At 40.9% G+C, this 25706-nt stretch overlaps 1 protein-coding gene across 1 annotated transcript; it reads left to right on the forward strand.

Moving 5' to 3' along the window:
* Positions 1-2804: 2804 nt before the first annotated feature.
* On the forward strand, positions 2805-25706 carry GPR65 (G protein-coupled receptor 65). Its single transcript, XM_002719613.5, has 4 exons — positions 2805-3087; positions 3711-3857; positions 14294-14367; positions 24037-25706. Exon 4 carries the CDS (start codon positions 24475-24477, stop codon positions 25483-25485), a length of 1011 nt encoding a protein of 336 aa, XP_002719659.1. The 5' UTR covers positions 2805-3087; positions 3711-3857; positions 14294-14367; positions 24037-24474; the 3' UTR covers positions 25486-25706.

A 25706-nucleotide genomic window follows, 5' to 3' on the forward strand; every position in this document is an offset into this window, starting at 1 on the left:
GAAGGGCAAGTCGGCTTCTGACGCCAGTGCCGCCATCTTGAATGCGGGCTAGGTTCCGGTCGTGCGGCCTCCGTAGTTTTAGGGGGAAGCCTGGCGAGCTTTCTCTTGTCGCACCCGCTGGTTTTCGCAGGTTCTCTGTGGCTTCTCTTCCGGACTCTGCGCACTTCGCTGAGCGCATTAGTGAAAGGGATGTGGGCTCCAGGGCCTGCCAAAGGAGAAAGCAATGAGTGGCGCTACCATGCACCTACCCCAACATCTCAGGGCACAAGTGCCCGGACTAGTAGGTGGCAGAGCAGGAAAGAGGACCAAGCTTGGAGCCTCTCGCCTAGCCGCAGTTACAGTTGTCACCTTGGAGTCGCTTAGTTTTCAGAGGCTAAGTTTCATCTTGAGAACAGCAACGGTGTGGAGGACGTATGATTAAATGCGAGGAGTAAGGTGGTGGCACGCGGGCAGTCGAGTGCCCTGCACACTTGACAAACCTTAGCTGAGATTCTCCGTTCTCTAATCAGTATATTCAGGGCTTTTGGCGGTGAAGAGTTAAGAATCTGCCGCCCTGGAGTATGCTGACATGGCACATGGACTATTTTGAGTTAAAAGCACTTTAAAAAAAAAAAAAAAAGCACTTGAAGACCACGCTGATCTTCTGTTTCTTAAAAACGGCAGCTGAAATCCCTATGTAAAAGCTGTCCTCCATCTGAAGTAATTGCTTCTGAAGAGGAGAGATTGGCAGGAGTCTGCGAACAAGCCGTGTTAAACTAACCCTCTTCTTCCTAGGCGACTTCCCAGTGAACTAGCCCAGACCAAGCCCCTGTGCCTAAACACGGTTCACAACTTAATATTTCTGCTCCAATACAGCATATAAGTGATTGACTCTGCTTTTTGTGGTCTTCACTTCCTTGCGAGAACTCTCATATGTAAAACTTGAATAAGTTCCTATGTTCTCCTGTTAATTTATCTTTTGTGCCTAGCTAGGACCCTAAAAGAATGGAGGTGGGATTCTTCCTCCCTAACTTCTAAACTGATACCGGCAGTTGAAATGATTCTACAGACAAGCCTAAATTGGTAGGAAAGTTGTGAATGGCCCTAGGATTTCCGTGGTATCCTACATTGGCCTGAGATTTCTGATTCCCTTGTCATTCGACCAAATTAAAGACACTTTGAGAGGCTGCAGAGAAAACCTGTCTGATCCCAAAATCTCCCTCGGTAGAAGCATGCAATAATTGGTTATCAATACCCATGCAAGCCTCTGGGACGCCAAAATGACAAGAAGACCCAGAGGCTTCAACACACAGGGCGTGTCATCTGGAAAGTCTTTTGGAAATCAAACTCTTTTTCCCTTTTACTAGAGACTTAAATTTCTGGACAGTTGTACAGAAGTCAAATCTTAGTTTGAGCAATCCCATAAACATCTTCACCAGGCCTGTTGAAATCCTGAGGTTCTTAATGGACAATCGCTTTTTTCTCTCTCTTTTTAAATTGGCCAAGTCTATTCTGGTTTGCCAAACCTATGTAGATTGTTTCAAGCAAGTATTAATAGTAACTCTTCTATCCTGAAATGTGTTCTGATATGAATGATAAGTTATATAGTTCCCAATGTGCTCCTATGGACCAATTAGCTTATTCACTGTCTTTTTTTTTTTTTCCCCAATACTGCATATATCCGAACTCTGTCTTCCCCATCCCATTCTTTATTTTTTTTTAAGATTTATTTTATTTATTTGAAAGACAGAGTTACACAGAGAGGTAGAGACAGAGAGAGAGGTCCTCCATCCACCGGTTCACTCCCCAGATAGCCGCAACAGCCAGAGCTGCACCAGTCCAAAGCCAGGAGCCAGGAGCTTCCTCCGGGTCTCCCATGTGGATGCAGGGGCCCAAAGACTTGGGCCATCCACCACTGCTCTCCCAGGCCATAGCAGAGAGCTAGATCGGAAGTGGAACAGCCAGGACTAGAACCGGTGCCCATATGGGATGCCAGCACCTCAGGCCAGGGCTTTAACCTGCTGCACCCACAGCCCCTGCTCCCCCATCCCATTCTATTATAAAAGTTGGTAACTCTCCAATTCTATAGGCTTAATTTTGTATAGCTCACTCTTATCCATGTTTCATCATGATTTAAAATTTTTAAATTTATTTCCATTTTATTTGAAAGGCAAAGAGAGATAAACAGAAAAATCTTCCATCTGCTGGTGCACTTCCCTAAATGCCTGCAACAGTCAGCCAACGCCAGGAGTCTGGAATTCAGTCTGGGTCTCCTGCATGGATGGCAGGGACCCAAATAGTTGGACCCATATCTGCTGCCTTCCCCGAATACGTATTAGCAGGAAGCTGGATCAAAAACAGAATGAAATAGCCAGGATTTGAACCAGGCGCTTTGATATGGAATGCAAGCCTCCCAAGCAGCCACTTAACTGCTCCTCCAAATGCCTGCGCCAGTGCATTTGTAAACATGTTCTTAAGTATAAGCTGGAAGCCAGCGCCTCGGCTCACTAGGCTAATCCTCCGCCTGCGGCGCCGGCACACCAGGTTCTAGTCCCAGTTGGGGCGCCGGATTCTGTCCCGGTTGCCCCCCTTCCAGGCCAGCTCTCTGCTGTGGCCAGGGAGGGCAGTGGAGGATGGCCCAAGTGCTTGGGCCCTGCACCCCATGGGAGACCAGGATAAGTACCTGGCTCCTGGCTTCAGATCAGCGCGATGCGCTGGCTACAGCACGCCGGCCGCGTCAGCCATTGGAGGGTGAACCAACGGCAAAGGAAGACATTTCTCTCTGTCTCTCTCTCTCACTGTCCATTCTGCCTGTCAAAAATAAATAAATAAATAACAAAGTATAAGCGGGAGCACCTGTGTATGCCAAGAGGTAAGCTTCCCACCAACCCTGAAGTTGTATATTTGTGATATGCAGATAACACCCAAGGATCACAGAATGTGATTATATGAGAAGTACCAATGTGATAAAAGAAATACCAGGCATATGAAATCAGGAAATTCAGACCAACACCCAGCATATGTCATCAGGTGGCACCTCACTGAACCTTGTGAAAGGCCCCAAATGTTTGTGCAATGTGTGAATTCCGTAGAAGAAACATAGAAAAGGTAATTTCATCTCCAGCAAGTATCTCTAATTCCTGTTTGTACATATGTGAGAACAACTACTCATCAGAGAAAACATTTGTTTCTAATTTCTAATCTATACTAAGGAGACCATTAGACAAGAAAGTTTCTAAGGAAAGGGCAATAAATCCAAGTTGAGAAAGAGATCTTTGGAGTGGTCATAAAACTCAGACTTGCTCAAGATGTGAGATAAACGGAAATGGCAGTTAGCAAACAGGTGTTCATGCGCTTGATTTACCTTGTATCTGTGGTTTCAGGATCAGTGAAATAAGACATTAAGAGAGTAGGAAGGTCCTAGTTCTCACATTTCTTACGTGAGTTTTAAAAGTAATGACATTTTCTCTTAAATCAGAAGTGATTATGAATATCACAACTATTATATCAGCCATAGCAAAATTTCTTTTTTCTAAAGTGAAAACTATCAAAATCAGACTTCCTCTTTAGAAAGATAAGAATTTTTTTCTTTTAATGGAAATTCATGATAAAGGCTGATAGCTATCTGCTTTCTCAGTGCAAGAAACAGCTTCACCTTTTAAAAATCTGAATTAGGCTGACAGAAATTCAAGGGCAGAAGCCAAGTTTTATCTCTTTGTTCTTAAATCAAGAGGAAACAAACATTGAGAGAGCTTTTCAAGATGGAGTCTGGAGACCATTAAGAAAATGGGAATTTTGTTCCCTTCAAGCCTGGAAACATGAACTTTGACAACCTACACCCTTTGACTACAAGCATCTGAAAAGATGGGAAGGCCCAGGTAATTATACTGCATCCTGAGACTAAAGATATAGGCTAAGAATTTATTGGACTCTTATTTTATGGATGTTTTTACTAAGTGTATATATTCTTATCTTCTATCAGACATGTAATCCCTGTTCTCTCTCAAGATTCAGTTGTTTCCTACAAAGGACTTTCTACTGTTCTGTAATAAGTCAGCACTGCTTGCCTACATAAACCTCTACTTTCCCTACCTTCTTCAGAGCACCCTTCTCAGTGCTAAACTCAATCTGGTTCCTGAATTGTAGTTCCTAAGACTCCAAAAAAGTTCTTTCACTTTCACAATTTCTGGCTTGAATGAATTGATATTCCTAAACACATGTCTGACCCTGGGTAAGTACTCAATATATCATTATGCTTAAATTGAACTTTAAATATATATATATATTCAATTACATACATATACCTACATATATATGTAATTGATATTTATATATATGTAATTTATATATATATATATATATGAATACAATTGAATGATCACATAAGGGGGCAAGAAGAAAGAATTATATACAAAAAGATTTGAAAGTGTCACCAGTGGCAGCCAGCTTGCTTCAAATCCTTTTCCCAGACAGATAATGAATTACAGTTCAGGACACAGAAGTAGGGATAATAAAGCAAGAGTTTATGAAAGGACATCCCAAGGAAGGAACAGGCCAGGTGAGAGCACTTGGAAGCCTTTCTTCCTGGTTTGTAGGTTTTATCCCTGAAGTATGAGGAGCAGTGACTCGCAGTGTGGCCATGATGTTCCTTTGTGATTGACATCTGGGAGTTGCATACCTTCTGGCTCTCTGCACATGTGGCTGTAAACTAGAGTTTTCTAGTTTGGCTAAATTCCCATTTTATCAGGATACTTTAACCACAAGTTCAACTGCAGAGTGAGCATCTTGGGTGGGTCCCTGCTTCCTCCCTGCATGAGGGTTTCATGGCCTTTCCCCAGCTGCTCATGCCTAATTATCTACCTGGAAGAAACGTTCCTTAAAATAGGAATCTCCAGGAGAATAAAAGGACATGGAGTATTTTGTCTTCATTAACTTTCTTGTAACATCTGCTGTTGATCTGGTCTTTCAACTCTGGGCATAAGTTGCTTGATTGCAGCTCCTCATTATGTCACTCTAATCAACAACTCCAAAATATGAGAAGGGGTTCTATTGACTCAGGACTTTATATAAACACAAGGAATATAGTCCAGAGGACAGAACCCACCTAATGGAATAAATGATACCTTGCTTATGGGACATTTTCTTAAGTATATGTACAAATAAAAACTAGCATTGCAAAAAGCAATGTATTGTGGTGGTTAAAATATTGGTCCTGGAGCCCCAGACTTCTTAGCTTCAAGTCTCTCTCCTACCATTTTCTTGATGTATAATGTTGACCATGTTATATTACTTCTTTAGGCCTAAGTTTACCCTCTATAAAATAGAGATAATGATGACAATGTGTTGATGTGACAATTAGTCAACTCAGTATTCATATAGCACTTGGAAGAGTGACTAAAACATGCTACATTCTATATTAGTGTTTATTACATAAGTTGCATACAGATTTAATTGTAAATTTTGAGTTTTTTCCAACAATGAAGACAGTCTTGGGGAAAAGTATTATTTTGTGTTGGTCTGAATTTTTTTTGGAGGGAAAGGTCTGGATATTTTTATGTTGTTTTGTTTTTTGGTCTACAATCATCCTATGTTTCATGTGGCTAGATCCCTATGATGAGAGTCTTGGCCTCCTTCAAGAGTTAAGGAGCCAGATCCTCCCTCTTGCTGCCTTCAGCAGTGCAGGCTGTAATAGTGGCCAACCTCCTTCACTTATTTCCTGGAACCTGCTACTCTGACCTTGGAAGAGTGACCAGATGTATGCAGAGTTGAGGAATCACCCTGAAGCCCTGTCATAATCCAGGAAAATAATCTACATAGAGGCTCCATCAGAGGTGGCCACAAGTGCCCAGAGAAGTGATACAGCAGCCATACTAACCCGAGTGCTCAAGCAGGGGGACTTTTGGTTCTAACTCATCTGGTTCTGAAGCCCTAACACCAATTCTGTGTCCTATCCTGATTTATTTCTAGGTCATTTTTCTGCACATGGTGGTTGGGTGGTTTCTGTTGTCTGCAGCAAAAATACAAACTGACACACCAGATTATACTCTGTAGCTTTTTTGATCATTGTAGCCTCTGTAGCTGCATTTCACAATTAATCTCAGGATAGATGTGGTCTCAGGAGACTAATGATAGATTCTCACTACTCAAAAGATTTTTTTTAAACATCTGGAACAATGCTACCTAACAGAAATATAATGCACACACACACACACACACACACACCTATAGAAAATTTTAAATTTTCTGGTAGCCACATTCAAGTAAAAAGCTGATTTAGATTAATTCTGATGATGTGTTATGTTTCTGTCTAACCCCAAATATATAAAATATTATCATCACAATATGTAATTATTATAAATATTTATTAGTAAAATATTTTGGATTATTTGCATACTAGGTTTTCATAACTATGATGTATTTTACACATATAATCTAAAATTGGGCTAGCCACATTTTGAATGTACAGTAGTCACATAGGGATCAACAGATCTGAGATATCCAGGCCCTGGGCTAGCCACACTCATTAAAACTCCTCTGACTGCAAAAGACATGGTTGAAGAATAACTAGTTGGTTAATTTGCTATGTCTGCCATTATTTTGAATGGGTGGTTTAAAGACAAATTTATTTCCTTATAGTTCTGAGGCCAGAAAAGCAATGTTAAAGGTACCCACAAATTTGTTTTCTCCTGAGATCTCCTTGGTTTATAGATGGCCACATTCAAACTATGTCCTCAAATTGTCTTTCCCCTGGTGTTCCTCTGTGTCCGAATTTCTTCTTCTTGTTTTTTATTTTCTTTTTTTTTCTTCAGGGTTATTTCTTTCCTATCAGAGTAATCTCTTTTTTTTTAGCTTTTATTTAATGAATATAAATTTCCAAAGTACAGAATATTGATCACAATGGCTTCCCCCCCATAACGGCCCTCCCACCCGCAACCCTCCCCTTATCCATTCCCTCTCCCCCTCCATTCACATCAAGATCCACTTTCGATTCTCTTTATATACAGAAGATCAGTTTAGCATACACCAAGCAAAGATTTCAACAGTTTGCTGCCACACAGAAACACAAAGTGAAAAATACTGTCTGAGCACTAGCTACAGCATTAAATCTCAATGTACAGCACACCAAGGACAAAGATCCTACATGAGGAGTAAGTGCACAGTGACTCCTGTTGTTGACTTAACAAATTGACACTCTTGTTTATGGCCTCAGTAATCACCCTAGGCTCTTGTCATGAGCTGCCAAGGCTATGGAAGCCCCCTGAGTTCACTGACTCTGATAATTTTTAGACAAGGCCATGGTCAAAGTGGAAGTTCTCTCCTCCCTTCAGAGAAAGGTACCTCCTTCTTTGAAGACCTGTTCTTTCCACTGGGATCTCACTCATGGAGATCTTTCATTTAGTTTCCCCCCCCCCCCAGAGTGTCTTGGCTTTCCATGCCTGAAATACTCTCATGGGCATTTCAGCCGGATCCGCATGCCTTAAGGGCTGATTATGAGGCCGAGTGCTGTTAGGACATTTGCCATTCTATGGGTCTGCTCTGTATCTCACTTCCCATGTTGGATCATTCTCTCCCTTTTTGATTCTATCAGCTAGTATTTGCAGACACTATTCTTGTTTATGTGATCCTTTTGGTCCTTAGTCCTATCATTACGATCAATTGTGAACAGAAATTGATCACTGGGACTAGTGAGGTGGCATGTACCATGTTTTTTATTTTCTAAACTTTAACTGATAAGATTTTATATATATATATTTATCATGTACAACATAATTTTTGAAATATATATACACCATGCAAGGTTATGTCAAGCTAAGTAATGTATGTATTACCTCACATACCTGTTTTTCTGGTTAGAACACTCAGAATCTCCTCTTGGCCATTTTCAAGAATATAATACCTTTTTACTAACTCTAGTCACCATGTTGTGCAATGGATTTCTTGGACTTGATCCTGTTATGTAACTGAATTTTTCTATTATTTGACCAACATCTCCCCAATTCTCCACCCCTGGTAACTGCCGTTCTCTCAGGTTTTAGGTATAAGGGAGATCATGTGTTATTTGTTTGTCTGTGCCTGGCTTATTTCACTTATATCTTCCAGGTTCACCCATGTTGTCACAAATGACAGGAGTTCCTTCTTCTTCCAAGGCTGAATAGCATTACACTGTGTGTGTGTGTGTGAGTGTGTGTGTCATATTTCTTTTATCTATTCATCAATGGATAGGCACTCAGATATTCCATATCTTGGCTATTTGTGAATATTGGCTCAAGGAATGTGGGAGCACAGATGTCTCTTTGACATATTGAATTCAATTTTGAATATATGTCCAGAAATGGGATTGCTTGATCATATGGTAGTTCTATTTTTAATTATTTGAGGAACTGCCATGCAGTTTTCCAATATGACTACAATAATTTATATGCTCACCAATGACATGCAAAATTTCCTTTTCTATGAAGAAAGACTTCTTGTCTTTCTTCCTTTTGGTAACAATTCTAACAGTTCTGAAGTGATAGCTCATTGTGGTTCTAACTTGCGTTTCCCTGACAATTAAAGATATAGAGCATTTTTTATATACACATTGGCCATTTGTATTTATTCTTTTGAGAAATGTCTATTCAGATCCTGTGCCAATTTTTTAAGATTGGGTTATTTACTTTCTTTCTGTTGAGTTGTTTGAGTTCCTTTTGTATTTTTGATGAGGAAATTAGATGTATGGTTTGTAAATATTTTCACCCATTCTTTAAATTGTCTTTTCACTCTACTAATCATTTCGTTGGATATACAAATGCTTTTTTAGTTGAAGTAATTACATTTGTTTATTTTTACTTTTGTTCCCTGTGCTTTTGGAGTCATATCCAAAAAAATCATAGCGCAAACTGATGTCATGGAAATTTTCCTCCTTGTTTTCTTCTAATACTTTTATAGTTTAAGTTTCTACATTTAAGTTCTATTTCATTTTGCGTTTATTTTTATATGGTGTAATAAAATGGTCTAATTTCATTCTTCTGCATGTGGATATCCACTTACCCCACTACCATTTATTGAAGAGACTGCTATTCCCCATTGTGTGTTCTTGCCATCTTTATTTAAATCAGTTAATTATAAATACATGCTCTTGTTTCTTTGTTCTCTGCTTTTCTCCATTGGTTTATGTGTCTGTTTTTATGCCAGTAGTTATTATTTGATTGTTACTGCTTTGTAGTTTATTTTGAAATCAGATTATATGATAACTCCATTCTTTTTGTTCAAGATTGCTTTGTCTATTCTGGATCTTTTTTTCCACACAAGTTTCAAAATTTTTTCTGTTTCTGTGAAAAAATTTATTAGAATTTTTTTAAAAATTATTTTATTTGAGAGGTAGAGTTACAGATAGAGAGAAGGAGAGACAGAGAGAAAGGTCTGAAGCCAGGAGCCAGGAGCTTCTTCCGGATCTCCCATGTGGATGCAGGGGCCCAAGCATTTGGACCATCTTCTACTGCTTACCCAGACCTTAGCAGAGAGCTAGATTGGAAGAAGAGCAGCTGGGACACAAACTGGCACTCATATGGGATGCCAGTGCCACAGGTAGAAGCTAAGCCTACTTTCCACAGAGTCGGCCCCTTTATTGGAATTTTGATAGGAATTACATTGTGTCTGAGGATTGTTTTGCATAGGACAGCCATTTTAACTGTATTGATTTTTCCAATCCATGAACATGGAATATATTTCAATTTATTTGTCTCCAATATCTCTCATTAGTGTTTTATAGTTATGAACAATATATATTTCATCTCAGTTATTGCTACATATTTTATTTTTGTCACTATTATAATTGAGATTGTTCTCTTGATTTCTTTTTCATTGTAAGTATGTAGATAATTTATTTTTGTGTATTCTATTTGTCTGGCAACTTTCCTGAATTCATTTATTTGACTTATCAGTTTCTTGGTGGTCTTTAGGGTTTCCCATATACAATATCATGAAATATGCAGAGACAATTTAACTTCTTCCTTTCCAACTTGAGTGTCTTTTATTTATTTTTCTTGCCTAATTTCTCTGGCTGGGGCTTCAGTACTATGTTGAATGGAAGTTGAAAGTTTGAGCATCTTTGTCTTATTCTGCCTTAGAGGAGAATTTTCCAAATATTTGAAAATGTGTAATGTTAGCTATGATTTCTCTTATATGGCCTTAATTGTGTTGGTTACATTCCTTTTACAAATAATTTATTAAGAGATTTTATCATGAAATGATGTTGAAATTTTTCAAGTGCTTTTTCTGTATCTATTGAGATGATCATGATTTTTATCCTTCATTCTGTTAATTCAGTATATCTCATCTATATATTTGTGTATGTTGAACTTCCCTTACATTGCTGGAATGAATCCTACTTGGTCATAGTGAATGATACTTTTAATGTGCTGTCGCATTTGATTTTCTAGTAGTTTGTTGAGGATTTTGCATCTGTATTCATGAGAAAGCATGCTTTGTAATTTTCTTTTCCTAAAGTGTCTTTGTCTTGCTTTAGTATCAGGATAATAATGGCCTTATGAAATGATTTTGAAAGTATTCCATCTGTTCAATTTTTTGGAAGAGTTTGACAAGGGTTAGTATTTATTCTTTAAACTTTTGGTAGAATTCAGTAACAAATCCATCAGATCCTGGTCTTATCTTTGATAGACAATGTTTTGATATTCTGATTCAATCTTCTTGTGACTGATCTATTCAGATTTTCTCTTCCTTTATGACTCAGTTCTGGTAGATTGTATGTATCTTGAAATTTATCAATTCTGTTATCAAATTACCTCTTCTTATAAACATACCAGTCACATTGGATTAGGGCCCATTCTTATGGCTTCATTTTAATTTAATCACCTCTTTAAAGGATCTGTCTCCAAATACAGCCACTTGCTGAGGCACCGGGGTTCAGGGCCTCAACACATGAATTTAAGAGAGGTAAAAAAAATTTCAGCCCATAATATCATTTAAGATGCAGAAAGCTTTCAGGTTATGAAAGCTGGAAGGCGCCACCACCCTCAGTTCCCAGAGCGGCCGTCCATCAGTGTTAGCATGTCATCAGAATCCTTCCTTTCCTTCTGGTGGTGGTCAGTCTTATGTGAGTCACCCAAGTTGTTATTCATGGCTGCTTCTGCGCCATGCTGGGACACTGGACGTGCTATGAGGTGAGGGCTGAAGACTTCTGCCGCTTCTGTGTGCCTTCTGGAAGTCATTCTGCCCTCCCTGTGTTATGTGAGCACAGGGAGACTGCATGAGGTAATCTCAGGCCTTTCATATGCATACTCCTGAGTCTCATAACATAAAAGGCACAAATTCATTCTTCTCCCCAAATGACAGAACTTGCTGTGGTCCATTTTCACTTAATTGTCTATCTTTCACGCAACCGTAGCTCAGGGCTTTTGAGGAGAGATATAACAGTCAGGATGTGGGATCCCTTTCTCAGGTACTCACCACAAGTAAACTCTCATTGTTTCCTTTCTCACTCCCCTAAGCCCCACCTCCACCATGCAGCAAAACCTTTTTCTGGGGATGGACGCTCTGTTGTATTGCCTTGTGGTGCACCACGCTGATCCGAAGCCAGGAGCCAGGTGCTTCTCCTGGTCTCCCATGCTGGTGCAGGGCCCAAAGACTTGGGCCATCCTCCACTGCACTCCCGGGCCATAACAGAGAGCTGGCCTGGAAGAGGGGCAACCGGGACAGAATCCGGTGCCCCGACCAGGACTAGAACCTGGTGTGCCGGCACCGCAAGGCAGAGGATTAGCCTATTGAGCCACGGCACTGGCCTGCAAAGACATTTTAATGATACTGATTCTTCCAATCCATAGCAAGGAATATCTTTCCATTTTTTGTGTCCTTGATGATTTCTTTCATCAATGTTTGATAATTTTCAATGTAGATATCTTTCACTTCTCTGGTTAAATTTATTCCTAAATATTTGATTTTTTTGTAGCTATTATGAATGGATTTCTTTATTGATTTCTCTTTCTTTGAGCTCATCATTAGCACACAAACATGCTACAAATGGCCAACAGATACAGGAAAAAAATGCTCAACATCACTAGCCATCTGGGAAATGCAAATCAAAACCACAATGAGATACCATCTCACCCCTGTCAGAAGGCTACAATCCAAAACACAGAGAGAAACAAATGCTGGCCAGGATGTGAACAAAGGGAAACACTTGAACACTGTTGGTGGGGATGTAAATTAGTGCATCCACAGTAAAAAACAGTGTGGAGATTTCTTTACAAACTAGAAATAGACTTGTCATATGATCCAACAATTGCATTACTGACTGTTTACCCAAAAGACTTGAACACAATGTATCAAAGAGATATCTGCACCACCTTGTTTATAGCAACACTGTTCACAATAGCCAAAATTTGGAACCAACCAAGATGTCTATCATCAGATGAATAGATGAAGAAAATGTGGTGCAATATATAAATAATGGGATACTTTTTAGCTATAAAAAAGGATGAAATTCTACCATTTGCAACAAAATGGGTGCAACTGGAGGACATCATGTTGAATGAAATATTGCTGACCCAGAAAAATGAATACCACATGTTCTCCCTTATATGTGGGAACTAAAATTGAAAAAAAAAAAAAAAGAAAATGGAAAGAAATGTCTGTCTGTATCAGTATTGCTGTAAATATAGTTTTGTAAAACTTTGTTTTATACCTTTGTCAAACCAACAGTTAAGAATATTACACTACTATAGTTTTAATGATCTGTGATTACTTTAAATTACTGTGTATGGGTGAAATGGTCATTTTCCATTAAATTATTATTTATAGCCATTGTCTATATTCCCAGTAAACTAGGATCATTTTGCTTATTTATTAAACTTCTTATTTGGTAAAGTATTAAGCCCTTTAACTGTAATATAAACTTAAAATATGTTATCTCAAAAACTTAAAAAAGAAAGAAGGCAGTAAGGTAGGAGGGAGAGAGGGAGGGAGGAAAGGAATACCACTGTATCCTTAGAATTGTATCTACAGGGCCGGCGCCATGGCTCACTTGGTTAATCCTCCGCCTGCAGCACCGGCATCTCATATGGGCACAGGTTCTAGTCCCAGTTGCTCCTCTTCCAGTCCAGCTCTTTTCTGTAGCCCAGGAGGGCAGCAGAGGATGGCCCAAGTGCTTGGGTGCCTGCACCGGCATGGGAGACCAGGAGGAAGCACCTGGCTCCTGGCTTTGGATCGGTGCAGTGCCAGCTGTGGCAGCCATTTGAACAGCAGAAGGAAGACCTTTCTTTCTGTCTCTCTCACTGTCTAACTCTATCTGTCAAATAATAATAAAAAAAGAATTGTATCTACAAATCACATTGAATCTGTTAAAAATAAAAAATAATTTAAAAACCATGCAGAGAGATAATCAGAGAGAGATCTTCCATCTGCTATTTCAATGCCCAAATGCCTACAACAGACAGTGCTGAGCTGGGCTAAAGCCAGGAGTTAAAACTGAATCCAGGCTGGTGCCACGGCTCACTAGGCTAATAATCCGCCTGCGGCGCTGGCACCCTGGGTTGTAGTCCCGGTTAGGGAAGTGCTTGGGCCCTGCACCCACATGGGAGACAAGGAAGAAGCAAAGCACTTGGCTCCTGGCTTCGGATCGGCGCAGCGCACCAGCCGTAGCAGCCATTTGGGGGGTGAACCAGTGGAAGGAAGACCTTTCTCTCTGTCTCTCTCTCTCTCACTAACTCTGCCTGTCAAAAAAAAAAATTGAATCCAGATCTCTCTTCTGTGAAGGAGGGACCCAAGTATTTGAATCCTCTCCTGCTGCCTCCCAGAATATGCATTAGTAGGTGCACATTAAGGTGCAAAGAGAGGGGCTGGTGCTTTGGCGTAGCGGGTAAAGCTGCTGCCTGCAGTGCCAGCATCCCATATGGGCACAGGTTCAAGTCCCAGCTGCTCCACTTCCGATCCAGCTCTCTACTATCGCCTGGAAAAGCAGTAGGAGATGGCTCAAGTCCTTGGGCCCCTGCACCTGCACGGGAGACCTGGAGGAAGCTCCTGGCTCCTGGCTTTGGATTGGCATAGCTCCAGGTGTTGTGACCAACTAGGGAGTGAACCAAGGGATGGGAGACCTCTCTTTCTCTCTCTTTGCCTCTGACTTTCAAATAAATAAAGGTGCAAAGAGAAAAGTGAGTTACAAAAATTACACTACCATAATTGATAAGTAAAAAACATTGTTTAAAATAAGTGGCTTATTTTGTTCAAACTTGGAAAATGTACATCCCCCACATTAAGATGCTGCTTCCTCATTGGTTCATGATGAAATTATGAGTGCAATTTCCTGTCTTCTCAACAGTGTTGGTTTCTGTTCTCCATGAACAAGATTTATCAGGCTGTTCAGTCGACAAAACCATCATCCAAAGAAAATGGGTAAGTATAAGATTTAAAAATAAAATATTAAAAGATTTAATAAGATATTTTGAAAGATATGAATGTCAACAATGTTCACAACATTTTATCTGGTTTAAGCAGTATAAATGTGGTAAGCAAGAAAGAGAAATGCGGTTTCCTCTTCTTTGAACAGTGGTTAAAGAATGTCAAAACTTAAATTTAGAGCTAGTTAGGTAAAACCTTGGATATCCAAAAGGGGGATGTTTATGCTCCATTTCTTTTCCAAGACACAATGTATTAGCAAACTGCATTGTTTGGGAAGAAACCTACCAGCTACTGGCTGTAAAGCTGTCTAGTCCCATTTCGTCATCTGTACGATAGTCTAGTAATACTTTTTAAATCAATCAGAAACAACATGAAGTTAGAAAATCATTGATATTGATTAATACTATAAATTTTATTAGTTAATAAATGACCATCACAGTTCCTGTACATAGTGGACTCTTAGTAAGTAGCTGTTAAACTACCAAGTGAAAGCAAGAATTTCCTGTAATATTGTGGGAAAACATTTCACTTTTGATTATTGTCATCAATGATTTATACTATTTTTAGAGCTAATTAAGAGTGAAATATTGTAGATTGTCTTTTTGACATTTGGTAAAAATTAAAATATAAGTTTAAAACTCATGCAAAAACAGTTAAAAAACTCGTTAAAAACAGTGCTGGTTCTAAAAATAGTTGTATCAAAATATGATTAAAATAGCTAAAAATACCTGAAAAGATATATACATGATAGAAATTACATATTCTTGTTTTTTAAGATTTATTTGAAACTCAGAGTTATGGAGAGAGAGAGGGAGAGAGAGAGAATCCATCCACTGGTTCACTCTCTAAATTGGATCTGGGCCAATCCAAAGCCAGGAGCCATGAGTTTCTTCTGGGCCTCCCACATGGGTATAGAGGCCCAAGTACTTGGGCCATCTTCTGATACTTTCCTAGGAACATTAGCAGGGAGCTGAATTGGAAGTGGAGCGGCCAGGCCTCGAACTGGTGCCCATATGGGATGCTGGCACTGCAGGCCATGGCTTTGCTTGCTACACCACAGCACCAGCCTCAGAAATTATATATTCCATTAAAATTTTATATCCACACAAATTAAATTGACAAATTGTGGTATGCGGTGTAGTGTGTGGAGTGTTACTGTAGGAATCATGCTCTGAGTGCCTCTGGTTTCTCTCCTGCTCTCTGCCTAGATGGCCAAGATGACCTCTTTCTAGGGAATGTTGGGGACAACACAGAGAATAGCAGCAGAACACTGATACTGTCCCTGAAACAACACTATCAGCTCATGTCTAGCAAGGGCTTACCATGTGCTAGGTACTTTGCTTTATGTGTCATTTCATTTAATTCTCACAGCACCATAGGAAGTGGGTACTAACTTACTCATGTGGAAACTGGAACTTGAGAGAAGTGAAGAAACAGATGGTCACGGAGCCACCAAGAGCTATTGAGAGACCTTCAAACTATCTCCAAAGCCCATACTCATAACCACAACCCTCTTCTATCTCTGTTGCTCAACAGAAAAGAGACCTGGTCTCTGTTCCATCAAATCATTCTGTCTGTGGTTGTGTTAGTCAAGGCAAGAAATGCTTTTACAGCTAGAGACATTCATTCTACTGAGAACTGAGTTAAAAAAATCATTGTTTCCATCTTATCTATTTTTAAAATATATGTGTGTGTGTATATAACATACATACAATATAAGATATATAAACAGACAAATATACATGAACAGACAAAGATGGAGGAGGTAGCCTCTTCCCATCACCCAACGCTCTTGGTCCTAGTCTTCAGCGGGGTTATTTCAGGGTTCAGGTGTTCTGCAGATGCCTGAGTCCAATGGTGGATATGATGCGCATTCACCAGTCATCCACAATAACTTGATCAATCTTTTGTGCACTTCAGATCTTACACAAGTGTCATTTTCCTCTCTTCAATTGTATACTTTAGAAGTTTCTTTATTGCCGGCGCCGTGGCTCAATAGGCTAGTCCTCCGCCTTGTGGCACAGGCACACTGGGTTCTAGTCCCGATCAGGGCGCCGGATTCTGTCCCAGTTGCCCCTCTTCCAGGCCAGCTCTCTGCTGTGGCCAGGGAGGGCAGTGGAGGATGACCCAAGTCCTTGGGTCCTGCATCCCATGAGAGACCAGGAGAAGCACCTGGCTCCTGCCTTCAGATCAGCACGGTGCGCTGGCTACAGCGCGCTGGCAGTGGCAGCCATTGGCGGGTGAACCAACGGCAAAGGAAGACCTTTCTCTCTGTCTCTCTCTGTCCACTCTGTCTGTCAAAAAAAAAAAAAAAGTTTCTTTATTAAGGATTTGGAGGGTAAATTTTTTCACTGAGATTGTCTGGAAATGACTTGATTTTTGCTGTGGTCCTTAAATCTGGTTTTATTGGGTATATAATTATAGGATGGCATATATTTTCAAAACAGTTTGGAAATGTTAATCCCTCATCTCTGCTTTCTGTTGTTGCTATTGAGAAGTGCTTTGTCAGTCTAACTCCATCCTCTGTAATAATCCATGTCTTCTCTCTGAATCTTTTTCTCGTAGTCTTTGATGATCTGCAATTTGATTGCAGTAAGTCTAAGTATAGAGTTCCATTTTTGGTTGTTTTTAATCCTATTTGGGAGTTTCTAGGCTTAATAAACAGAAGGATTCCCTGTCCTTCATCAGTTACAGAACGTTCTTAGCCATTATCTTCACAATATTAGCTCTTTCTTATTCTCTCTTTATGGAACTCCAGTTACACAATTAATTTGTGTTGACTTTTTCACCTTATTGTCCAGGTTTCTTTGGTATTTTTCTATCTATTTATTTCTATCTTGCAATGTAATAATTCTTTCTTCAACTAGATCTAAACGGTTAGTCCCTACTGATTTTTTAATTTTAAATATAATATAATATTTAATATAATAATTTTTATAAATCCTATTATGTTTATAAATTTTTATTGAGGGGCAGAAAGAGAGAGAAAGGAAAGTAGACAGATCTCATCTGGTAATTCACTCCCCAGGTGCCAAAAATGATCAAGGATGTGCCAGGCTGAAGTCAGGAGTCAGGAGCTCAATGCAGGTCTCCTGTGTGGGTGGCAGGGACACAACCACTTGAAGCCATACTTACTGCCTCCCAGGGTCTGCATGAGCAGGAAGCTAGAATCAGCATCAGAGCCAAGACTTAAATGCAGGCACTTTGATATGACATATGAGTATCCCAACAGTGTCCTAACTGCCAGGCCAAACTCTAGCTCTTGACTTTTTTATTAAAATATGCCCGGGGTGGGGGGTGGCACCACAGCTCACTTGGCTAATCCTCCGCCTGTGGTGCCAGCACCCCAGGTTCTAGTCCTGGTTGGGGCGCCAGATTCTGTCCCGGTTGCTCCTCTTCCAGTCCAGCTCTCTGCTGTGGCCTGGGAGGGCAATGGAGGATGGCCCAAGTGCTTGGACTCTGCACCCGCATGGGAGACCGGGAGGAGGCACCCGGCTCCTGGCTTCAGATTGGTGCAGCACACCGGCCGCAGTGGCCATTTGGGGGTGAACCAATGGAGGGAAGACCTTTCTCTCTGTTTCTCTCTCTCTCACTCTCTAACTCTGCCTGTCAAAAAATAAAAATAAAAAAATATGCCCAGGGGCTGGCGCTGTGGTATAGCAGGGTAAAGCCATCATCTGCGGCACCAGCATCCCATATGGACGCTGGTTAGAGTCCATGCTGCTCCACATCCAATCCAGCTCCCTGCTATTGTGCCTGGGGAAGCAGTAGAAGATGGCCCTAGTACCTGGGCTCCTGCATCCATGTGGTCCTTAATACTAAGGACTCCTATGGTAAAATATGACTGAATTTTTTACTTGGTGACTATTTTGTCAAAACTTTCTTGAAGCACTTAAGAAAGCATTTGAACTGATCTTCTGTTAAAAAAAAAAAAAGAAGAAGAAGAAATTAGCAATTCCCAACTTGACTCTCACTGGGATTAAACATGACAATAGGTCTGATCTGATTTCATCATCATTTAAAAAATCATCTATTATTTTTCACTTTATGTTTCTGTGTGGGAGCAAACTGTTGAAATCTTTACTTAATGTATGCTAAACTGATATTCTGTATATAAAGAGAATCAAAAATGAAAAAAAAAGAAAGCATTTGAGAGAAATAAAATAATGAAGATTTTTTCCCACTTAAAAAAAAAGAAGGAATTTGAAAATATGAGCAAGGAGCAAGAGACTAACAAATGACCAGACTATTTTTTTTTAATTATTTATTTATTTATTTGAAAGAGTTACAGAAAGAGAGAGAGGGAGAGACAGAGAAAGGTCTTTCACCTGCTGGTTCACTTCCCAAATGGCCACAACGGCTGGAGCTGGGCTGATCTGAAGCCAGGAGCCAGGAGCTTCTTCCAGGTCTCCCACGTGGGTACAGGGGCCCAAGCACTTGGGCCATCTTCCAGTGCTTTTCCAGGCTATAAACAGAGAGCTGGATCAGAAGAGGACCAGCCAGGACATGTATCCCATATGGGATACCGGCACTGCAGGCAGAGACTTAGCTTACTACACCACACGCCAACCCCTGGATTTATTTTTTCATGTAGTAAACCTTTTTCTTTGCCATATTTATTTTCATAATTATTTAGGTTATTCACATATTGTTTTGTTTCCCAGAATTGTTTTTTATATTTGAGAAAAGAACTAAAATCATATAATTTCATATGAAGGCATAAATGCCCCATTTGCAGTTGATACAAATAGCTCATTTGTCAAAATGTTTCACATTCCATTTTATACAACCTTTGGATTCCACTTTTCAATTGCAATATAAAATACATACAAATAATTGCATATATCCTAAGTATACAGCTTGATAAATATTTACATACTGAGCTCATAGAAACAGCATAAACCACAAAGAGAACATTACCAAGGTAACAGAAATACCCTCAATGTCCTGTCCCAGTGTTACCCAGCCATTCACCAAAGATAACCACCATGCTGACTCCTACCATAATAGATCATCTTGTTTTTGTGAGCTGGCATAACCATCACTGCTTGTTTTTTTGTTTTGTTTTGTTTTTCTTTTTTTTTTTATTTTTTATTTTTGACAGGCAGAGTGGACAGTGAGAGAGAGACAGAGAGAAAGGTCTTCCTTTTTGCCGTTGGTTCACCCTTCAATGGCCGCCGCGGCCGGCGCGCTGCGGCCGGCTCACTGCACTGATCCGATGGCAGGAGCCAGGAGCCAGGTGCTTTTCCTGGTCTCCCATGGGGTGCAGGGCCCAAGCACCTGGGCCATCCTCCACTGCACTCCCTGGCCACAGCAGAGAGCTGGCCTGGAAGAGGGGCAACCGGGACAGAATCTGGCGCCCCAACCGGGACTAGAACCTGGTGTGTCGGCGCCGCAAGGCGGAGGATTAGCCTAGTGAGCCGCGGCGCCGGCCGGTTTTGTTTTTCTTAACCTATCATGTTTATGAGCTTCAACCATATGATTGCACACAATGATAATTTGTTCTTTGTCACTAATATATAGATTTCAGTGTGTCAACATGCTGTAATTTACTTATCTAATCTACTGATAATAGCCATGGTACTTGGGAAATATTATGAACAGTGCTATCGTGAGCATACTAATTCAGCTATGTGCTGTTTAGTAAACTATGTGTAAATTTAGTTGAGCATGTACCGAGATGTGAAATTACTGAATCATTTGATATATGGAAGTGCCATACAATTTTCCAGTCAACAGTCTGTAATGGTCCAAGTTTGTTTGTTTGAAGATTTATTTGTTTATTTTGAACATCAGAATTGCATAGAGAGAGGGAAGACAGAGAGAGATCTTCTACCCCCCAGATGGCTGCAGTGGCCAGCATTAGGAGCTTCATCCAGGTCTCCCAGATGGGTGGCAGGGGCCCAAGTACTTGTGCCATCTTCTACTTCTTTTCCAAGGCCAGTGATAGGGAGCTGGATCCAAAGCAAAACACTAGGACATGAACCACAATCACATGGGATGCCAGTGTCACAGGCAGAGGTTTTGCCCACTGTACCACAACCAGCCCCAGTGGTCCAGGTTTCTATATCCTCAATAACATTTGATACAAGTCTCTACCTTTTTTATATTATTTATTCTTCTGAGTGTGTAGTGGTATCTTATGGCGATTTTCCTTTGCGTTTCCCTGATGACCAATGAAGCTGAGCATGTGGGTTGGCCTAATGTTTTTGCCCCAAGACTAACTGTGTAGACTCAAGAGTCCATTTCCAAGTGGGTTCCACAAGTAAGCCATGAATCCTCAGAGAAGGATTTTTCATTATAGTTCCTCACAGAAACCAAGCTAAGGCAGGTGTGGGGAGCAGCCCGGACTGGACTGAGTTACTGGAATTAAGACTTATTCTATGCATCTGCTCTCCCACAATATGGCGCTGGGAGAGAAGTAAACAGCTTCCACACAGCTGCCTCCAGTTCAACCAATAAACTGTAGGACCTGCTCCTGATTGGAGAGCAGCGTACTCGGCATGTGGGCAGCCGAGTTAGGATTGGCGGAGGAGGACTATAAAGGAGGAGAGAGACGGCATGCACCGGGAACATCTATGGGGAACACCTATTTGAAGGAACACCTGTGCAGCCCCCGAGAAGAGCCGGCCGGCGGTGTGCCGCTCCCCTGCGGAAGTGGGGAATGTGGCCAGGGGGTACTGCCCTTCCACGGAGGTGGAAGGGATAGTAGCCAACCCGGGAAGAACCAGCAGCAAACCCGGGGAGGGCCGAGCAGACGAAAGAACAGCGCAGGGTCCTGTGTTGCTCCTCCACGAAGAGGGGGAGCGACATAATGGTGCCGTGACTCGGATATGAAGCCTAGGCAGGGTTTAGTGTCGTTCCTCCACGAAGAGGGGGAGCGACAGGCAGGGAACTTGCCAACTTTTCTCTGTTGTCTGCAAATGTCTCTGGAGTATGTTGTGTTTATTTTCTAGTTCTTGCCTTCCCTGAGGGCGGAGGTTCCTGGATCCTAACCTGTGGTCAAGGACCCTTTCCTACCTGCATGGGTAGGAATGCCTCCTGGATATCCAGAGCTTTACAGCTCATTTACTCCCTGATCCCAGCTCCCACTTCCTTTTCCCTATCCCGGTGTTTTTCTTCTATGGAAGTTTCATTCTGATTCAAAAGGCTGTTTTTCACATTTTATTCATATTTTAAGTATGGTAAAACTAGGTGTCATGAGCTGCTTTTCTCTCTCTAATATGTTTGAAGGTTGAGATACAGTCACAGTAGACACTCTGGCTGTAGTTTATGCTACTTCCGGAGACCTGTTGCCTCCTGGTAGCAGGAAACTTCTGTGCATAGGACTCACCAGCACTTGGAAGGAAGTGGTCCTGTTACCTTGCATATTGTCCCCATAATGAAGGTCTCCAAACCACCAAGAGCTTTCCTACCACAGAAAGGTGGGCAGAAGTGTTTCTCTACTCCAGTAAGGAGAGAAGGGGGGATCCTCCAAACCTATGTGAATCTATGACATATTAGCTTTAAAAAGAAACTACCTGAATAAACAATCAAGTAGAAAGGTAGAAACTGATGATCACAAGTTGTACCCAGAACTGAGAGCTAGAATGCTTCTCATTTACAAAAGTAGAAGAAATATAAAGCCATGAGCCCACAAAGGAAGCAAAAAGATAAACAGAATAGGTAGGATTTTGTCACTACATAATATATTTCAACAAACTGCCTTTTTTTTTTAGATTTTATTTATTTATTTGAGAGGTAGAGTTACAGACAGTGAGAAGAGAAACAGAGAGAAAGGTATTCCATCTGCTGGTTCACTTCCCAAATGTCTGCAACGGCTGGAGCTGAGCTGATCTGAAGCCAGGAGCCAAGAGCTTCTTCTGGGTCTCCCATACGGTTGCAGAGGCCCAAGTGCTTGGGCCATTTTCTATTGCTTTCCTTTTTTTTTTTTTTTTTTTTTTTTTTTTTTTTTTTTTTTTGACAGGCAGAGTGGACAGTGAGAGAGAGACAGAGAGAAAGGTCTTCCTTTGCCGTTGGTTCACCCTCCAATGGCCACCGCAGCCAGCGTGCTGTGGCCGGTGCATCGCACTGATCCGAAGCCAGGAGCAGGTGCTTCTTCTGGTCTCCCATGTGGATGCAGGGCCCAAGGACTTAGGCCATCCTCCACTGCACTCCCGGGCCACAGCAGAGAGCTGGCCTGGAAGAGGAGCAACCAGGCGCCCTGACCGGGACTAGAACCCAATGTGCCAGCGCTGCAGGTGGAGAATTAGCCTATTGAGCCATGGCACCGGCCTCTGCTGCTTTTCCAGGCCATGACAGAGAGCTGGATTGGAAGAGGAGCAGCTGGGGACTAGAATTGGGGCCCATATGGAACGCCTGCACCACAGGCAGAGGATTAACCTACTGCGCCACAGTGCCAGCAGGCTGCTGTCTTTTAAAATTCTATAACTGGGTTTCTCTCTGTCTCTCTCTGTCTAACTCTATCTGCAAAACAAAAAAACAAACAAACAAAAACACAATTCTATAACTGGGGCCAGTGGTGTAGGGGGTAAAGCTGCTGCCTGCAGTGATGACATCCTATATGGGCATGGTTCAAGTCCTGGCTGCTCCGCTTCCCATCCAACTCTCTGTGATGGCCCGGGAAAGCAGTAGAAGATGGGCCCCTGCACCTGCACGGGAGACCCGGAGGAAGCTCCTGGCTCCTGGCTTTGGATCGGCGCAGCTTCGGCGGTTGCAGTAATCTGGGGAGTGAACGAGCAGATAGAAGACCTCTCTCTCTCTCTCTCTCTCTCTCTCTCTCTCTCTCTCCACCTCTGCCTCTCAAATAAATAAATCTTTAAAAAAAAAAAAAACTAAAAATAAAATGAAATTCTATAACTAAATTATATTTCTCATGACAATATTTCCTTGGTTAAAAGGTGATTTGAAAGTACTTTATACCTAGTTAATATATAAAAATTTGAAACACTCAAAATTTATTATCAAAAACAAATCTTTGAGGCTGGCACTGCGGCTCAATAGGCTAATCCTCTGCCTGGGGCGCCAGCACACCGGGTTCTAGTCCCGGTCGGAGCGCCAGATTCTGTCCCAGTTGCTCCTCTTCCAGTCCAGCTCTCTGCTGTGGCCCAAGAGTGCAGTGGAGGATGGCCTGAGTGCTTGGGCCCTGCACCCACATGGGAGACCAGGAGAAAGCACCTGGCTCCTGGCTTCGGATCATCGCAGTGCACCGGCCACAGCAGCCACTGGGGGTTGAACCAATGGAAAAGGAAGACCTTTCTCTCTCTTTCTCTCTCTCTCTCTGTCTCTCTCTCTCACTGTCCATTCTGCCTGTCAAAAACAAAACAAAACAAAACAAAACACCCAAATCATTGAATTGTCTAACTTTAGCTGCTAATATGGCTTTTTAACTTTGGCTTTGTATTATTAGGTCATTTCCAGTGAGAAATATAATTATCTCTAATCTAGCACTGTTGGATAATTCTTATTTGAGGCAGATAAAATACCTGGACTTGATTTTATCTACTGGCATCCATTAGATAACTTTCCCATTTAAACACTTACATTGTAACATTATGCATTTTCAGTATCTTCAGTAAATTAAATGAAATTGTCTTGAAATCATGACTTTAATGAGATTAATTTTTTGAACATCTAAACTATTTAGTTCATCTTTCATTACAGAAACAAAAGCATTTTTTAAAAAGTCAGTCTCTATGAGAACAAAGCCTTGTGCATTCATGTTTGAATCAATCTCCTGTGAGATTCATGAAGAAAGTTAAATTGGGGACAACACTCCATGAACACCAAAGGAATCTCTCAGTTGATCATTCAGAGCTCTTCATCAGTGTTCTGTGATCATGACCACATGGATGTCTGCTCATTAAATTCAACTGACCATTTTAGCTAACTGCCTGGATTGACTTCTATGAAAATTGATCTAACATCTCCCCTTTTTAAAGCCTTGGTGAATTAATCAGAACTTACAAAACCAAAGAAAAATAGAAAAAAAAAATCTTAGTGAAAGAGAATTCAATCTTAAAAACTAATTACAACAAGGCAAGACTTACGTTTCTGTTCATCTTCTAAGAACAAATATAATTTCCACCTTAAAAAGGAAAAATGAACACCACATGTATTGAAGAACAACATGACCTGGATCATTATTTGTTTCCAGTTGTTTACATTTTTGTGATCGTAGTCAGTGTTCCAGCCAATATTGGATCTCTCTGTGTGTCCTTTCTTCAAGCAAAGAAAAAAAATGAACTAGGGATTTACCTCTTCAGTTTATCACTATCGGATTTGCTCTATGCATTGACGCTTCCTCTCTGGATTAATTACACTTGGAATAACGACAACTGGACTTTATCTCCTGCCTTGTGCAGAGGGAGTGCTTTCTTCATGTATCTGAACTTCTACAGCAGCACAGCGTTCCTCACTTGCATTGCTGTCGACCGGTATTTAGCAGTTGTCTACCCCTTGCGATTTTGTTTTCTAAGAACGAGAAGATTTGCATTCATGGTCACCCTCGCTGTCTGGGTATTGGAAACCATGTTCAACGCTGTCATTTTGTGGGAGGACGAAACAGCTATTGAGTATTGCGATGGCAAAAAATCTAATTTTACTTTGTGCTATGACAAATACCCTTTGGAGAAATGGCAAATCGATCTCAACTTGTTTAGGACATGTACAGGCTATGTGATACCCTTAGCCACCATAATGGTCTGCAACCAGAAAGTTTACCAAGCTGTGCGGCAGAACAAAGCAACAGAAAACAGGGAAAAGAAGATCATCATAAAACTACTTGTTAGTCTCACTTTGACTTTTGTCTTGTGCTTTACTCCCTTTCATGTGATGGTGCTGATTCGCTGCATTTTAGAGCGTGATGTGAACTTAGATAACCACAAGTCTGGGAAGCAGACTTACACAGTGTATAGAATCACAGTCGCATTAACAAGCTTAAATTGTGTTGCTGATCCAATTCTGTACTGTTTTGTAACTGAGACTGGAAGATCTGATATGTGGAATATATTAAAATTCTGTACTGGGAAGGGTAATAAATTACAAAGACAAAGAAAACACATTCTTTCTACTTCTACAAAAGATACAATGGAATTAGAAGTCTTAGAGTAGAAGGGTTTGGTTTTTTTCTTTGTTTTGTTTTGTTTTAAGGTGCATGGTATTGTATCATTAAGATCACATTTTGAAAAGGAAATCTGTCATGTGAGGAAATTAAGTGATCTGAGTGAATATTTTAATAAAGTCTATACAATGGAAATATTTTAAAAGTACATTGTACAACTCTTCCTTTTATTAAATGAGGAATAGCAAATAAAATTTAATATTTTCATAAA

Source organism: Oryctolagus cuniculus, chromosome 20, assembly GCF_964237555.1.
Source record: "Oryctolagus cuniculus chromosome 20, mOryCun1.1, whole genome shotgun sequence".
Taxonomy (NCBI): domain Eukaryota; kingdom Metazoa; phylum Chordata; class Mammalia; order Lagomorpha; family Leporidae; genus Oryctolagus; species Oryctolagus cuniculus.